The sequence below is a fragment of the Capsicum annuum genome, chromosome 4, assembly GCF_002878395.1.
Source record: "Capsicum annuum cultivar UCD-10X-F1 chromosome 4, UCD10Xv1.1, whole genome shotgun sequence".
NCBI lineage: Eukaryota > Viridiplantae > Streptophyta > Magnoliopsida > Solanales > Solanaceae > Capsicum > Capsicum annuum.
In genome coordinates, this window is record NC_061114.1 from 5580010 (window position 1) to 5599128 (window position 19119).

The 19119-nt window shown below is 34.1% G+C and overlaps 2 protein-coding genes across 2 annotated transcripts; both read right to left on the reverse strand.

Annotated features, from left to right (window-relative positions):
* Positions 1-892: 892 nt before the first annotated feature.
* On the reverse strand, positions 893-13155 carry LOC107869224 (probable LRR receptor-like serine/threonine-protein kinase At3g47570). Its single transcript, XM_047410633.1, has 4 exons — positions 12109-13155; positions 11815-12030; positions 9378-11326; positions 893-1279 (listed from the first exon to the last, which is right to left on the reverse strand). The coding sequence occupies exons 3-4, from the start codon at positions 10321-10323 to the stop codon at positions 1227-1229; spliced, it is 999 nt and encodes a 332-aa protein (XP_047266589.1). The 5' UTR covers positions 10324-11326; positions 11815-12030; positions 12109-13155; the 3' UTR covers positions 893-1226.
* Positions 10381-12991, reverse strand: LOC107869225 (LRR receptor-like serine/threonine-protein kinase FLS2). The gene is made up of 3 exons (XM_047411485.1): positions 12109-12991; positions 11126-11326; positions 10381-10628 (listed from the first exon to the last, which is right to left on the reverse strand). Exons 1-3 carry the CDS (start codon positions 12989-12991, stop codon positions 10381-10383), a joined length of 1332 nt encoding a protein of 443 aa, XP_047267441.1.
* Positions 13156-19119: the final 5964 nt, after the last annotated feature.

The following is a 19119-nucleotide window of genomic DNA, read 5'->3' on the forward strand; positions in this document are numbered from 1 at the left end:
GGGGTTTCTTCTTTCAGTGTCTCTCATGACGTTTTTGCTTCGTTTTCTTTTTCCTTTTCTCTATTCGGGAAGGTGTGGGGGATGATGGTGGGGGTTTGCATGTTCTTATGCTTGTAGAAAATTGTGGATTCTGGATGTAGCAGTTGAGTTGTGTATATTGAATATATTCTACTATTGGAGCTTCGTGTAAACATATAAGGGATATTCACTGTGATTCTGTTTTTTAATTTTATAGCTTGTTTCCCTGTGTGTGAACCCTACAGGAAGCTTTAACAGTGCTGTTTATGCTTATGGTCGTGTAATTGTCCATGTTACATCAAAGGTAATTGTGGTATTGTTCTTAGTCTTCTTGCTGTTATAGGTCCATGATAGTTCTCATCTTATAAGGTTATTGTGTCCATTTTATAGCTTGTTTCCCTGTGTGTGAATCAGCAGTTGTTTGATTTTCTCCCCGACGAAAGGGAAATCTATGTCAATATGCTTAGTCCTCCCTCTCATGAAAAATAGGATTAGAGACTCTCTGTATAGAAGCCTTGCTGTCACAGTGTAGTGCTTCAACCGGGTCCAGACTCCCTGTGGCGAAGAAAATACCCAATCCGGGAGAGATTTTAACATATCTGAGATGGTTTAGGCAGTTGCATAAACTGGCAAAGCACCTGAACTGCAAAAGCAATATCAAAAGCTTATTTAACTAACTACCCATTGTCAGACTCGGTATGGCCGCGAAAAGGATTCAGTTTCTGACAACCTTCAAGTCAGATGATGAGCATATAGAGAGTCAGCATAATGGGGAATGAAGAATGTCTGCAATCTCGAAAACACACGCATGAACAAAGTAGTGGAAAAAAAGTACAACATGATAATTGAAATTATGATGAGAACACTTCTAGAGAAATTTCTAGTTTTACTACTAGCTCAAGAGCTCTACTTGCTTAGAAGATACCATGTTGAAATTTCGCGACCAACTCAACTAAATGCTTTGTCTATTGAATCTAACAAACTTTATTTACGTCTTCAACAAGTGAAAATGCAAGGAAGCAAAGAAGGTAGAAAAGGGCAACTAACAATTTTTGTTTTTTTAAGAAAAGATGGGGCAGCAAAAAGCAGTTAAAATGACTTTCAATAATTTTATTAAGCATTGGGGGCTTTAAATTCGCAACTCCTCAGTTCACTTTCTCCTCCCTCGTTGCCGCCTTCCTACTTTTGCTTCTTCGGCACCATTTCCACTAGTGATAAGGATGAGAAAGCGTAGGGGAGAAGAGCTGCTTAAATAGGAAAGCTGTAGGGGAAACAAACAAAAGCACAGTCAATGAAGGGAGAGTTTGACTTAACTAATGTAATTGTGGGGTCACATGTGATGTGGCATTGTTATTTCCCTTTCTCGATTAAATAGGTTCTTAGTACAACTTAGAGACATCATAAAAATAATACATACAACGTAAGATTCAGTAAGTTCTCATGCATGCATCATCATATACTAGTCAAAGTGCGTTTTGATAAATAATTGGTAATAGTTGAGGTAAGAAACACAAACGACTGATAGTTAATGTATGAAACTCCCAATACAATAATACTTTAGGTGTTTTTTTACCATTATAACTTCTCACTTATCAGAAGACTAATATATAGAAGGGAAAAGGCTCAAATATGCCACTGAACTATCAGAAATGACTCATTTATGCCATCCGTTAAAAGTTGGACTCATTTATGCCATCGCCGTTACAAAACCGGCTCATCCATGCCATTACTTTTAACAGCTGGTTTTTAAAAACAACCCTGCCACGTGGCAACTTATTAGAGGGCCACGCCATTTTTTTTAAAAAAAAAATTTTAATTTTTTTTTATCCATTAAAAAGAATTTACGCAACTTTTTGATCCATTGAAAATTAGTTTGATCTATGCTTTTAAAATTTGATTAATTTTTCATGAATATATTCTTAAAACATTCTCATTCGATTCGTTTTTTTTGTCATTTTTGACATATTAAGATTGTTTTCATATTTTACCTTTAATATTAATTATTTTTTTCTTCAAATTAATTTCAAATACAATAGTAAACATCATTTAATAAATATATTATAATAAAATAGTTATTTTAATTGACGGGCGAGTAACTAAAAGGGGACGGATAGAGTATACACTCCACGCTTTTTATCACTTTTTTTTTTTTGAAAGATTCACATTAACTAAAACTTTTGTCATTTTTCAGTTGAAACTGAAGGAATATATAAACATCAAATATTATTATTATATTATTAATAGTTAGCTTCTCATTTTGCCAAATCTACGTATACTATATATGTCGTCATGTTGTCGCCTTCCTGTTTTTGCAATGATAAATGATGATGCATAAAGTGTTACGTACAAATGTTGAATACTGATTAGGGGCGGCTCAACCCTTTACGATAAAAGGCGGTCGCCTAAGACCCCAAAATTTGAGGGGCCTATTTTTGTTTAGTAATAATAAATTACAAATTTTAAGAAATATATTAAATACTATTTATAGAAAAAAGAAAAATTTTATATAAAAAAAAAAAATGCAAGGCCTCCGTTTGATTTTTGCCTTAGGCCATAAATTTGCTTGAGATGCCCCAGATGCTGATGATGTCATTCTATGCTTAATAAAAAAATAAAAAACTAAAAAGTTACTTACATTCGGCTGACAAAATATTTCATATATGCTAAGACATACTATATGCTTAATTAGAATAACGTTTGGTTATAAATTTTAGTAGTAGATTTTTTTTAGAAAAAATCTTTAAATATTTTTTTGATCATGAAAAATTAATCAAATTTTAAAATCATAGATCAAATTAATTTTTAATGGATCAAAAAATTGGGTGGATTCTTTTTAATGAATAAAAAAAAAATTTAAAAAGAAAATTAATTTTTTTTTTAAATAAAAAATAAAATAAAAAATGACATGGCCCTCTAATAAGCTGTCACGTGGCAAGGCTGTTTTTAAAAATTGGCTGTTAAAAAATAATGGCATGGATGAGCCAGTTTTGTAACGGCGATGACATAAATAAGCCCAACTTTTAACGGATGGCATAAATGAGCAATTTCTGATAGTTTAGTGGCATATTTGAGCCTTTTTCCTATATAGAATGAGATATTTGTGAGCTGTTTAACTAGGCTTATTGTCCGGTTAAACTAACCTATAAATAATTTTTAGCATACGTATATGTTTAGTAAACATTAAACATGCTTACTAGGTAAAACCAACCAACAGTCATAAGTTGGTCATCTCAAACTTGCCTCTTTCGTACACTTCGATAATGCACCTCCTCTGCAACTCCCTTCACTTTCTCCGCCACCTTTGGTGTGTGTCTCACATTATTGAAAATGAGAATTCAATAGTCCATGAGAAATTACAGTCCTGACTCAAATGAATCTTCTATCTCCATTCCGCTCTATTCCGGATAATTTTACTATACTAAATAATATTTGACCTTTAAGAAAAATAGGTAGTTCTGTAAAACTGGACAATCTCTAAATTTCACACAGAACATCTATGTCATCTATAGAGATAACAGTTGTAACCAAGAGTATTAAAAACTGAAATGAATTTTTTCCATGCAAATTATTTGATCATTTTCTCCAACCAAATTATCAAGAAATGGAACGTGGGCTTAACTCAACCTCAAAAGCTCACTCAAGAGAGGAGGATTTTCCAAGTCCATATAAGCAAACCACTAGTCCATTCCTAACCAATGTGGGACTTTTACCCACCGCACGCCCAGACCTCAACCAGGGCCCATTCTCACCCAATGTTGGGCCCTTGATTGAGATGTCGGGGAGATTGTGTCCACGCCCAGTTGAGGTCCGGCCCCAGTTGAGGTCTGGGCGTGCAGTGGGGAATGGACTAGTAGTTTGCTTATATGGACTTGGGTAATCCTCACCTCTTGAGCTAGCTTTTGAGGTTGAGTTAGGCCCTAGGTGTATTTCTTGACACACAGATAACACATAGAACAGAATGTGCCTCATTTCCAAACACTACTGTTGACTTACAAGAATCCACCAAAAGTCAAGAGCTCAGGTCCCTAGGTGTTATGGGGCTAGCCTGACCCTATTACACGAAAGTTGTATACAATTGAAGTCTATGGATCGTAAAATAGAATCATCTGAACATATAATGGAAGACTATACATATTCCATGACCTATACAAAAGTTAAGTTCACTTACCTAACAAAGGAGTTGGAGTTGTCAAATCTCTTTCTTATGCTTGGTAGTTGGCGTTTTCATGTATACAATTGATGGCCATGGAGGTGGATGTGATGATTTCTTGGTTAATGATACTAGTTATATGGAAGTGATCTCTAGGCTTGAACAGTGTATGCAAGTGCCTAAGTTTATTTGATTCGTAATGAAGTATGACGTTGTATATGTGATGTAGAAGTATGCCCAAGGTGGTATAAAGCTGTAGTATTTTTCTAAGGCTATTACATGTTGTGTGTGGCTACTGGTACCGTTGAGTTTCTAGGTGGAAAAAGACTAGATAGATGGTAAATGGTGTTCTAAATAGCCAAGTTAAGGACCTTTGATTGATAGCATTGAGCGTTTTGATATGAGCTTGATTCTCATGGTAGAGGAAAATAAGTTTGAAGTTGCTATGTTGGTAGACTATGATATAAATAGAGTGGCTCATTGAAGACTTGGTGATACCCATGTTAGGTGTTATAATCTAAGATCGAGTCCTTGAAAGTTATGCTAATAGAAATAAGAGTAGAGGCACTAGAGGGTGTGCACTTCAACTTTGGGGATACTCATGAAGATTCAAAGTTAGTAAGTGTTCGAGTAATAGATGATGACTATTGGGGTTACAGAATGATAAAGTATGCCTCAGGAGGTAGTATTAGCAGTGGGCATTCCACTCTCATGTGTGGTCTTTCGGGTTAAGTTTTATTAATTTTGTGTATTGTCATATTTCAGAACCCAGAGTGCAGTGAGTGCAGTTAAGTTTATAGTCTAGTAAGGTACCTCTCAAAACTTAAGATGATGGCTTGAAGCTAAGGAAAAGATGACTAAACGAATAACTAAGTAAGACTCTCAGATTCTTGTAGTGATGTCACGATGATATAGAACATCAAAAAGTAAGGGTGAATCTCAACCCATTCCTATCTCAGTATTTCTTAGTGATCCTAATACCTACTCATGATTTATGATTTAGTTCCATGATCAGTTCACGTTCATACATATGATAGAGAGTCATGTACTCACGCTTTATAATGTGCTCCATTTTCATAACTCATGTTTTACGCCAAATGATTGGCGAGATTTAGCTTATAGCCATGAATACCCTAAATTCAAAGCGCTTTAGTGAGTCCCTGTTGTTGTTTTGCTATTCATCAGGCCTCAGATGAGTGTCAAGCTTCATATAGTAACATTCCATGCCTCCAGATCTTATGTTCTAACCTTTTTGTGACTCTTCCTTATGCGATGATAGTGGTGATGAGTAATTATTCCTTGTTGATGGAAGATCATAGTACGCTTGTTTAGATAAGGCCATAAGTATGAAGTAAGATTTGGGGCCAAGTTTTTATTTATGTGATGGTTAGTGGAATTTTGTATGTGTATGTTCTTGTGGTAGCTCGTGGGAGTAATATTGATAGTGGTTTAGAGAATATGTGAAGTATGCCTACATGAGTGTTTGCTTTGAAGTTCATATGTGGTTATAAAGATAGGCTTGAATGATATGTCGAGATTGTTGTAAAGGAACACTATATGCACTAACGACTTCATAGTAAGAGTTCAGAGTAGTCATTGAAGTGGTAATGCATGTTATATTTAGGATGTGATCTTTAAAGGACATATATAAGATTGCATCATATGGTTTTGAATAATATCGTGGTCTGGCATGTTGTATTTTTGTAACTTAGAGTTAGGCTTGATTACTGTGAAGGGATTAAGTTACTTCCGACATTAGTAGAAAGATTTGTCAATGCTCATATGAGAATTTTAAGTTGAGTTGAATGAATATGATATTTAAGGATAATAATATAGTTAAGTGATATTCGAGAAGTGTGCTAAGCTTGAAAGTAAGAAGTTGTAATTCCAAAGGCCTGGTAATTCTATCCTAATTCAGGAGTTATATGCTTATGTTCCAGACTGCAGAGTAGTGTCAATGTGGTGATTCCTCAGTTGGATATCTTGTGTAATCCATTCCCAAGATTCATGGCTCCCTATTGCTGCTAGAATTTCTTTAGAGAATTGTGATGAAAATATACTCTAGTTAAGTATGACGGTGTAGTATAATTCAGTCTGTATGGCCAATAAGTCAGTTTAGCAGTCAGATTCACATGACTTGTTTTCTCGTCTTTCCACTTATTCATGATACTCAAAATCTCAGAAATGCTACTATTCCAAGATAGAGTATACCAGTAGTTACGAGTATAGCCCAGTTCATGCATCATGCATTAAATTCAGATTCTAGATGTTCAGTTATGATTCAATTCATAGGTGCCCAGTGCATCGCCTCAGTTTTCTGAGTATCTTAGTGAATTGAGCATTTATAGAGGGACATAGGGTACCAAGGGGGAGATACCTCATTCAGTTGCATGCATAGATTCTTATTACAAGCTTCGCATCATTTATTATTGCGTATATAGCCATACGTTCATCCGTTAGTTCAGTCAGATATGCATGCATTAGAAATTCATGTTCAATAGAAAAGTTCAGCTTATCAGTGTATTTAGTCCTGCATTTATGAGAACAACTCGGTCACAAATCCATGTATCAGATATGCATGATTCATTATGAGAATTCAGCCTATGAGTAGCTTCAGTTGGGTATTCCATGCCTCGGATATGCATGTCCGGCATAAGCATTTAAAACATTAGTAGTTCCAATCTTATAGTCATGTTTCCAATCAGTGTATTCTTTCTTAGGTAACATATCTTGTCCGCGTTATCCCATACCCTTAAGACTTCGACATTCTATCCATCATTCGGGGACGAATGATCCCAAGAGGGAGATAATGTAACACCCCGCATTTCGGGCTAGAATAAAAACTATGACTCTGCCGCATTGATAATCCCAGATCCTTAAATCCTTTGCCAATTTGGCATGTTAATCAATTATGTAGTATGTGAATCCATTTGAGCATGAATTTAGACCATAGAGGTCCTTCAACTCAAGGACGAGTTGAAACTATTTCGATCGATTAAGTTTTAGTGGACGTTGTAATTTATGTCAGTTTCCATCGACCATAACTCTCTGTACATGTTGAATTAGAGAGCCTACTATGTGTCAAATGAAAGTTCTTCGAGTTAACTTTCCAACAATACCAATTTTGCTAAAATCCGACAACCGAGCAAGAAGTTATGACTTTTCAAAGTAGTATGCGTCGCCTAACCAATTGCACATGGCCACTGAAAAGCATATGCGATAGCATATGCGGCACCTATGTAATATAGGCGATATCATATGCGGTGCCTATGTAAATATAGGCGATATCATATGCGGCACCTATGTAAATATAGGCGATATCATATATGGTGCCTATGTAAATATATGCGATATCATATGCGGCTCATATCTTATGGTTTCAAGTGACTTAAACACTCCATTTTTGGGGCAAAATAGTCCTTTTCCCACCCTTATTTAGCCATAAACACGAAATTTAGTCCCCAATTCTCCAAAATACATCCACATTCATCTAAAAATTCTCAAGAACACTCCCAAGGGTTTCAAACTAAAAACCCAAATAAATCAAGATTTAACCGTGGGTTTTCAAAATTGATTAGAGATTCAGAATCTACAATCCACACGCTTCAAGAAGCACCTATTATTTTCCGAAATAGAGGTACGTGGGGTTTATCCTAAAAACTACATGGGCTTGAAATTTGATAAAAGCATGATTTAAGTTTTAATGCTTGTATTTTATGGGGGTTTTGAAAACTATATTATAGATTATGTGTTTCAAAGGCTTAAATGCTATTATGCTTTGTTATTATGGTTTTTCCCCCTAAATTGATTTACAGGTATATGTTTATGTATGAAACTAAGATTTGATCTTTGTGTGAGGGCATGAATTATGGACTCCCTCTCTTGTATTAACTTAAAGATTTTGACTTTATTGAAAAGAGGATTGAAAATGCATGTTTCTGTGATTTGAAAAGTCATGGCTTTTGGAACAGTGTCTTAGAGTTATCGAGAGGGTGTCTTGATATGACTATGTTTTGATTCAAAGAGAAGAGTTATTTTCATGTGTACACATGAGTCTATTCTTGAACTATTTTATTGATATGATGGTCCCGAAACTTCTGTCTTTAAACAGATATTTTTGTATGTTAATGATGGCTCAGAGATATGACTTGCAAGTCAATGGTATGACGATACAAAATGTAATTATGCCATAACAGAGTATGTTTTCAGAGTATGTGTTTCGAAGATGTCTTCAGAGTATATTTTCAGAGAATGCATGTTTTCATAGAGTTTTAAAAAGGGTCTTAAAGAGTGTTAGGTGGTTACCTGAAGAGGGCGTGAGTTCAAGCAACTCATTGCCTGAAATCGTATTTGCCGATACGGGTAGATTATTATTGTACGCTGGCAACAGCCGTGTGGCGTAGTAAAGTTAGAGACTCCAACCCTTGCGGCACACTTGGGTTGAGGTCTTGGCTGCCGAGTCAATGGCAGTTTCCATATGACCCATGGAATTTTCAAGAATTGTAGGGTATACCACCTAGCGCAAAAAAATATAAAGAGTGTTACAGATTTTAGATGTTTTTCACATAGATTCTTAACGATGCCCGTGAGATTTCCTACTATATGAACGTTTATGAACTATTTTAAATTGCGCTCATATATGTTAATTATAAATGATTATGTTTGGATTCGCTCTGCGCACCAGTACTTTTGTGCTGACCCCCTCCCCCCTCCAACCTCTCAGGTTCTGAGGCTCAGTCTAGGGGTCCAGATAAGCAGTAGAGCAGTGGTGAGCCTTCTTTACTCCAGAAGGCCTGCAGATTGTTCAGAGTATTATTAGTAGTTATATTTTGGTCTACTGGGGGCCTTGTCCCAGTTTCTTTTTAGACAGCTGCTTATGTTCTTAGTAGAAATTTCGCGGACTGATGTCAGATATTTCTATTTCAGATTCGACCATGTTTCTATATTAAATTTCAATTCCTCATTATCTTATGTTTTATGAATATTGTGCATGATTACCAGATAGACAGAGGGCGTTCCGGGCCTTCGGGTGCCAAGGCCCCGGTTCGGGTCGTGACAATTCCATAACTATAGACATCACATTTAGTAGACACTAATCCATCTTGTCCATACTCTACAATCAAAGAATTAATTGAAAGATGTAACATGATAACTTGGTGGAAAAAGAGAAAGGGGAAAGAAATGTGCAAAGCAAAATCAAGAGACGTACCTGGCGCAATATAACCCAATGTTGCTAATGTTTTTGTGTATAAATTACTCTCATCTTCACCAAGCAGTTTCGAAATGCCAACGTCGCTTAGGTGGGCAACCATATCCTCGTCCAGAAAGACATTACTAGGCTTCAGATCATAGTGGATCACAGGGGACGAGCACCCATGGTGAAGATATTCCAACGCACATGCCACATCTATCATTATACTTAGCCTCTGCCTGATGTCTAGGAAGTAGTTGTGTGAATACAAATACTTCTCAAGACTTCCATTAGGCATATAATCGAGCACTAAAGCCTTAAAATCAAGGTTGGAATAGCTAGTAATGACTTTTACAAGATTCCTATGGCGAAGGCTGCGCAGAACTTCACATTCCATATCAAAGCTCTTGAATGCTGCATCTAGTTGCAGATTGAACACTTTAACTGCAATGGAAGTTCCACTTCTGAGAACACCTTTGTAAACAAAGACAAAACTTCCAGAACCAATCAAATTACTCTCGCTAAGCGCATCAGTTGCTTGGATCAATTCATAGTATGAAATTCTTTCTCTTGTTATGGCAGACAATGAATCAGCTTGTTGAGGAGCTCTTCTACCTTTTCTATACCTTATCCAGAAAAAAATAAAGGTTCTAGGAACAACTTCTAGTGCAATTCCCAGCAAAAGAAAAAGAACTAGTAATCTTTTCCTATTTGATTTGTGCTTTGATGAAGTGGGGCATGGAGGGACACTAAATCTTGAAGAACCACACAATGCTTCATTGTAGATGAAAAACTGACTCGAGAGGTTCTTGAAAGGACCCCCCGAGGGTATTTCACCATACAATTTGTTGAAAGAAACATTGAAATACTTCAGGTTTTGAAGTTTCTCCAAAGACTTAGGAATGATTCCAGATATATTATTATGAGAAAGGTCTAGGGATTCCAAACCTACCATGTTGCTCATTGAGTCAGGTATAGCTCCTTGTAACTTGTTGTGTCTCAAAGAAAGGTGTGCCAAATTTTACAATCCTCCAATTTCTCTTGGAATTACATTTGAGAATTGATTCATCGATAGATCCATCTTTGTTAGAGCCTTTAGATTTCCAATTTTTGGAGGTAAGGAACCTACCATGTTGTTTGATGATAAGTCAAGAACCACTAGATCCTCAAGATTCCATAAGCTTGATGGTATATTGGAACTCAATTTATTGGAACCAAGATGTATCTCCCTAAGCGAAGTGATGTTCCCTAAACAATTAAGAAGAGATCCTGAAAGTTGATTTTGAACCAAGTAAATTTCACCCAAATGCTGCAATTTACATATATGATCTCCAATAAATCCTGTGAATTTGTTGCTACTCAAGTTGAACCACTGAAGATATCTCAAGTTGCCAATTGATGTTGGAATTGATCCGACCAAGTTATTTCCAGAAAGATGCTTAAGTTCCCAACTTCATTTGGAATTCGCCCTTCGATTTTGCAATTTTTGGCGTAAAATTTTCTAAGAGAGGTGGAAAGGTTCCCCGTGGAGGCTGGAAGCATGCCATTTAGAGGGTTGAAAGATATATCAAGATATGTTAAATTTCTACAATTGGTTAAGGAAGTTAGGAAACTTAATGATGAATCACTGGTTAAATTGTTTGCCCCTAAATTTAGATACTATAGATGAGTCAAATATCCAAGTGAGTTGGGAATCAAGCTAGTGAGTTTGTTGTATGAAAGCTCAAGAATTGTAAGTTTTGAACAATTGGAGATTGGTTAATTACCCAGATAAAGCTCTTCAATGTTGGGTACGATTGAACCTATGTTTGGTGGAAGGCTTCCTGATAGATTGTTGAATGAAAGATCAATTATTCTCAGCCCTGATATGTTGAAGATCTCCATATCAAGTGAACCACTAAAACTATTAAATTGAAGATTAAGTTCATCCAACTCAAAGAGATTGCTTATCTCTTTGGGTATTTCACCTGGAAACACATGAAGAAAAAATGAATACAAGTGAGATGAACTATTTAGCTCAATGCTTATCTATGTGATTCATGCTTTAGTTTTACCTGATGAAAAGGTGTCGACAAGAACTCAAAAAATTTAATTTTTTCTGTACATATTTGATATTTTTTCTGTATTAAAGTTCTTAATTTAATTTTCTATGAATTTCTGATTGTGTAGGTTTGTATTTTTATATGGACTCAAATATATAAACTGATACTTTATTAGAATTTAGCTAACTACCAACAGTACAAATTTACAGGTTATTTCTTAAAACAGACTAATTTTAAACATTATAAGACGCTCCTTATATGGTGTTTCTTGTCACACGCTTGAAGATTTATTTATAATTGTTACATTTTATTGCTCATTACATGCATAAATTCATAGAATTTTAATAGTTAATGGATCTATAAAAATTAACATGAGAAACCATTAGAATATATATATATATATATATATGTACCTATAAGCTTATTTCTACCACTCTGTAGAAGTTGCATCTTGGTTAAGTTGCTGATTTCCCGTGGTAATAATCCACTAAGATTGTTTCGCGCCAGTGACAAAATTAGCAGCGATGAGATATTGAATATGGAGATCGGGACAGAGCCGGTAATCTATTTTTTCTCCATCCAAAACTCCACCAAATTAACAAGATTTCCAATTTCTTGTGGAATTATCCCTGAAATTAATGAGTAACAAAATAAAATTCTGAAGTAATAAGATACAATAGTGCTAGTATTCATAAGATGAAACCTACCAGTGAAATGGTTAGTTCCGAGCGCCAAGCTCTGCAAGTTACTCAATCTTCCAATTTCACCATGTATTGGTCCATCAAGCTCATTATATGATAAAGACAATACTTGAAGTTGTGAATAATTTGATAAGCTTGTAGGCATATTACCACGAATCTTGTTTGTGGACAGATAAAGCCCTTTGAGTATTGGGAGACCATTGCATAAACCATTTGGAAGACTTCCTGATAAGCTATTGCTAGTAAATGCAATGAATTCAATTCTTGAGATATTGAAAATTGTGAATGGTATAGAACCCGTAAGTTTATTATATTGTATGGCCAACCAGTTCATGTTGTGAAGATTGCCGATCCCTTCTGGGATATTTCCTTGAAGTGAATTATAAGATATATCTAAAATCTCCAACCTTGAGGCATTCGAGAGTGACAGAGGAATATATCCTATGAGATTGTTACCCCTCAAGTTTAATTCTCTAAGGTTTCCAATCACTTTTGGTATTTGGCCCTCTATGGAATTGAAATTCAGATTCAAAGTATCAAGTGTGGATATATTAGAAAATGAAGAAGGAAGGGAACCAGTGAAACTATTATTCCTAAGATTTAGAACTTGACGTTGGTTTAAAAATCCAAACCAAGAAGGAACCTTCCCGCTGAAGTTGTTGAAACTTGAATCAAGAAACTTAAGCCTACGCAAGTGTGCCATTTCTTGAGGCAGATTTCCCTGGAAATTGTTGCTTTCCAGGTCAAGAGAAACAAGAAATGTGAGGTTTCCAAAATCACGTGGAATTCTGCCAGTAAGAGCCATGTTGGAAAGATTCAGGGACTTGACGAGAGCCACAAGTGACTCCAACCCAATGGCAAGCAGAAGTAGTTGGAGACCAACTTTCATCCAAGAAGTAAAAGGGGTCGGAAATGATTTGAGATTTTAAAGAAAGAAGAGCTAATTGATCAGTGGTAGTGTTGGTTTGGATCATAGCTGAACTAACCATGACATAATGAAGCAACAAGAGAAAAGAGGTGAATATTTTCTCCATTATTGCATAAATTAGTAGGAAAATGGTATGGCTAGTAACCTGTGGTATTTGAGACTTTATAAAGTGATAATTTTTAAGAATATCTTTTTTTGAATACTTTTCATTTAAATCCATTTTTGAATATTGTTCCCTAACTTAATTTATTTTCCAGCTTATGTAGGGCCCAAGCACTTGACCATTCGAAACAAACCAAATCAACTAAGTCTTGCAAATCGTGATTGTGTGTTAACATATTTTACACAAATTCATCGGAAAGCAAGTAAAGCTGTTAATAAAAATGTAACACTGAACCTTGAGAAACAGGGAGTCAGAACTTGAATTTTATGGGTTAAAATTCAAAAATAGCAACTTGTGTCAGGTGTTGATAACCTGGTTCTGAATTTAAATTTGTACATATTTAGTGATTTTTTTTTTAATAAAAATAGTAAATTTGGACTAAAGCTACTGAGTTCCGTCGAATCCGTAGACAACCTTATACATCTATTCCGGCACATACTAAAGTGTGGACACAAATGTGTGTTTTTCTTGTGTGGGCACATCAAGAATTCAATTTTTCTTGACATTCTTGTGCTGTGTATCTCATATTGTTGAAAATGAGAATGCAAATGGTATACATGAGTTTAAACCACAAAAAAGAGGGCTGTATTTTGCTCATATTTATTTTGGCTGATATTGTCTCACACAATATGACATGTGTGCATCTCACATGATTTGCCACTTAGGGCGCATGTGTTTATCTGTTCAACTGATAACAAGTGTCTATTTGTATACACCCAAAATTGAATGTATACATTTCTGAGGTCATCTAGAAATTTTTTCTTTCGAATCTTTTTTCTAAGGAAAAACGAAAAAATAACTTTTCTTCATTTATTCCATCATATAAATATTAATACAACTAAAATATCGTTTCAATAAAACAAAAAATGGTTGTTGTCAATTTGATATCCAAAGTGTAGAAGCCATTCATTTTATATGAAAAAGATAAATTTTCCAAGTTATGTGGGGGCATTAAAGATGTCTGCCAATGCAATAAGTAGATAAAGAAGTCTTACACTGTTCTGTTTGGATGGTTGTTACTTATTATTTCTGGGGTCGTTTGGTAGAGTGTATTAAAAAGCTAATGCATGCATTAATTTAATGTGTACTATTAGTACTTTGTTTGGTATTTTTTTTCAACCTATGTATAATTAATACTTTCATTAGTTATACACTCTATTATATAACTAATACCTCAAAATTCATGGTATTAGTAATGCATTAACATGATTAAAGATACTATTATTCCTCAAAAAAAAATCGCATCGTTTCCAACATATATATGAAGGGTATTTTTGTAAAAAAAAGAATAAGAAATTCTGTAATTCATGTTATTTTTAATACATCTAACCAAACACTATATAAGAAAAATACAAACATAACTAATGCAAGCATAGCTAGCAAAAGCATTATTAATACAAGCATTACTAATACATCATATTTTGTATTAAAATTATACACTCTACCAAACAACCCCTTAATATATTGTATATTTAATTTGAAATCAAGATTTTCACTAAGAAACTGATAGTTGGTTTAAAATGAAGGATTTTTTTTTGTTATGTCGCAATTATATTTTTCTCTGTGAGTTTCCAAATGGCATAAAAGTGGACACCTTGTTATTTTCCTTTTGCAACTAAATACGTGCTTGGATAAATGCATTAAAAGTTTGTTATTTTCATTGGAGATTGCCTTTGAAACAGAAATGCATCTCTATTCTCTACAATCCAAAAGGAGAAAATATTGTTATCCATTTGGTTCCGGAAGACAACTTTTGTACTTACAGTACTCAATTTAAATAAAGAAAACTTGAATTAAAGATCAAAGAAGATACGAACTAGCCATTCAGGGCTTCATGTGTAGGTAAAACACAAACCACCTCCAAAAGTGAGTTCAAATACTTAAAATAGCTAACTAATGAGAGTGATTTATTAAAAGGCATAATACATAAATAGTACAACTTGACATTAAATTATAATTATGACCTTTAACTTTGTCAGTGTACAAGTAGACCCTTTAACTATACAAAAGCTCAACAAAAAAACCCTTCAATCTTACAACACATATGCATGAAAATCGCTCCTACGAGGACTAGTACTCCAACCAAATGCTGCCACCTAATTGAAAAGATACACATAGATTTTAGATATTAAAAAAAAAAAACTTAATATACTACCATCACAAATACATATACTTTTTAGATTTTTTTCTTTGAAAAAAATTAAAAAACAACTGCCTTCATTAAAATAACATTCAAGTCTGATGAAAATTGAAAGATTCATTTCGAAGAAGATATCGATGAAAACCTTACAAAATTTCCATCTCTTATTCCCTTTCAATTAAGGAAATATTATTGAAACTTTCCATTGGAGCTTCACAAAATAGAAGCCGTTTAACATGAAATTCTCACAATTCCTTTACAACTTTTAGCTCTTCGGATATTCAAATGAAGCATACACCATTGTCTTAAGGAGAAACCGAGAAGAGCATTAGATAATTGATCATACTTTTCTTAATTGGGTTACATTTTTTAATTTTTTTTAGAGTTGTTGGAGAAAATAAAAAGAGAATAAAGTGGAAAATTGATTTGTATATATCTAAAAAGGATTCACTAAGGGTATAATAGTCATTTAAGCATTACTTTTTTTTTTTTTACTATTGGGAGCTCTAATTTTTGTCCCAAGTGCGACATTTTGAGTGTAATCACGCATTTTGCTAGGTAGGATTGAAGTGTTTTTTTGTTCAGCTTTTGTATAGTTAAAAGGTTTACTTGTGCACAAGCAAAGTCACAGGTCATAATTATAGGTCTTATTTATGTATTATGGCTTATTAAAACTGTATTTGTTTACCAATTAACAATTTAAAAAGAAGACTGGTTAGAAAGGAAATTCTCAATTCATGGATAATAACAAATAAAGCAGGCATGTAAAGCGCTTATACACCATACCTTGAAAGATTTTGCAACAACAATATATAAATTCTCAATTTTATATATTGCTTGTCGTAATATATAAAAACACCTAATTAATATGTGTTAAAGATATAATGAATTTACTATAATTTGATAGAATCATGAAATCTTTTACACTTTAATAGTGACCTAGTTTTAATAAATATATATAGGTGTCTATAGATAGATAGAGTAAATCCTGTATGTATATATAAAAGTGTAATCTAATTATCTAATGCTTAATTACTTATTTAATACAATGTGATTTCATGCTAGGTCGTTAACTAGCTAATTGTTATATATAAAAGCATACAATATGTGCTAATGAATGTAACTTATCGAAATTAACTAAAACTTAACTCATGTAGAAAGAAATGTCACGAGGTAAGGGAAAATTTGGCAACCAAGCCTCTTCACGTTTCCATTTAGCAAAATGGACTGTCCTCTTCAAGTTTTCAATTAGCAAAATGGCCTACTTTTATTTTCTCATTTGTCGGACTGTCGGACATATAATAGATCTGTTGGATTGATAATCGATCTGTCTATATATCATTCGGATAGATAATAGATTGTTGGATTGATCTGTCATCAGTCGGATTAATCTGTCGGAAAGATAATAAACTTGTCTAAAAAATGAGCCATCTCCCTAAATAAAAAAACTTTTGGTCCATTTAATTAAAAAATAGACTTAAAAGGTGTATGATAGACATAGGAATTAAATTTCGTTTGCCCAAACATTTATTATGAACATTAGCATCAAGTTTGATGAAAAATTTAAAAGTTATTGTTTACAAGTAAAATAATACCTCTTCTTCATTTTTGAAAAATTCCATTTGCTCTCATTTTTTTTTTCTTGTTGAAGTTATCAGCGATATAGTTAAAATATAATGTATAAATTTCCCCTCCAAAAACTGTGGCATTAAAAACTAAATTCATATTTATAGAAAAGTTTGGTTAACTTCCACAAATTTTAATTACAACAATTTCATGTCTTTCTTGCATCTTTTTAAACCTATATAGACATCTTCATGATACATATCTAGAATGTCAGTTAGACCAACCTGAAAAAGTAAAACTAGGTAATTATTAGAAATAATTACAATGCCGATCAAGTTCACTTTCTCCTCCCTCGTCGCCGCCTTCCCACTTTTTGCTTCTTCGGCGCCATTTTCACTAGTGATAAGGATTAGAGAAAACGTAGGAGAGAAGAGCTGCTCAAATAGGAAAGTGGTAGGCGAAGCAAACAAAAGCACATGTGATGTGGCATTGTTATTTCCCTTTCTCGATTAAAAATAGGTGCTTAATACTACTTAGAGACAACATAAAACAAAAATACTTATCATTGATTTGTTTTCTGACCATTAGGCTACCTCGGATTCTTCCCTCCAGATATAAATGAGGTGGAGGAGAAGGATATATCCAAACTTATTTATATATAGAGAAGGATATTTCTTGTCAATCTAATCCTGATATTGTTCCAATAGACATATTATTCGACTTTCCTAGAGTGTATTAGTATATTCCTTCTATTTTCTTACTGGAACAGATATTCTAACAACAAATGGCCTAGCTTAAGTAGTTGGCAGCTCTTTATCGTGAACTGCATCGGAAAGAGTATCCAATTTATCCTTTATGAAAAGGGTACTACTTAGGATATATAACATGGGAATAATTGGCAAAGAAGAACTTTTGCAATACTATTTTGCCAAATACCCACTTAATTTCTTTTTGATTTATTTTTTAGGTTTAGGGTGTAAAAAGATAAAAAAAGTGGGGCCCACACATGAGCCAAGGGACCAATTCATCATTTATACAACTTTACAAATTTAATATAATACACCTAACCCCCTCCACTTATTCCAATATAAAAAAAAAACCCTCTCTCTTTCCTCTTCAATTCCCAACTCCTGCTTTCAAACAACTTCTCCCAAAAATGCCATTTTCGTACGTTCTTCATTTGCAGCTGCTAAGGGGGCGTTGTTGCTTCAAGGTTATTTTAATCGAGTTTCGATCATTTCTAGATCCATTTAAATGGTTTTTCTTTTTTCTAATCGATTGGTAGTGATGTAGGATTTTTTTTTGAATTTGGTGTTTTGATTTAATCGTATTTTTTTAACAACGAAGTGTTGAATAGTGGTATAATTATTGTTTGAAGAGTTATTTTTGCATTTTGATTTGAACAGTGTCCTGTTTCTGTCCGTAGACCCGCGGTCTATGAAATGAGAATGCCCTAGATATATTTCAATTTTCAGAAGTATGAAATTCTTTTAAAACATGATTGTTGAAATAGTGAAAATTGAAATATTAATAGCTAATTAATTTGATTAGGTGCACTAGTTTGATTTTTAGCAATTGTTGTGTTTTGATATTTTGCATGTTTGATTTTTTGTTCAATTATTGTATATTTGTGTAGTGAACTGTTTAATGGTGGGGTGTTTATTATTATTATTTTTTTTTGGGGGGTGGGGGTTTCATTTGATCATTGAGTTATTTCTGTTGATAGACTTGTGGTCTATGAACTGAAAATGAGAGATTTGTTCTTTAGGTGTAGACTGTGTTGAAAATGGGTAGAAAAATTATTGTTCCTAAACAGAAAGACAATACCGCTGGTAGTAGTAGAAAAAGAAGAACTGCGACAGTTGAAAAAGTGTCAAAAATAAAGAAAATTGAAGAGTCGGTGTTCGAATCAGATTTGGATTTAAAGGAGATAAGAGACTATGACAATTCTAGTGAAGATATTGCCAAGCGGAGTGTCAGTGGTGACAGTAAAGAGTGCGAGGGAAGTGGGAGTAATGGTGATGATGGGGATAATGATTCGTTGTCCGTGCCATATCTTTCAAGGTGCATTTCCGTGAAGTGGTATGACCTTCGAACGATAATTGACGAGGTCGGATCTTTCCCGGTAAAGATATCGGTCAGATCGACAATAGCTGCTTATCGAGAATTTAAGCAAATTTTTGTCGACCAAAAATTGAAGAAAAGATTCAAGCGGTTCTG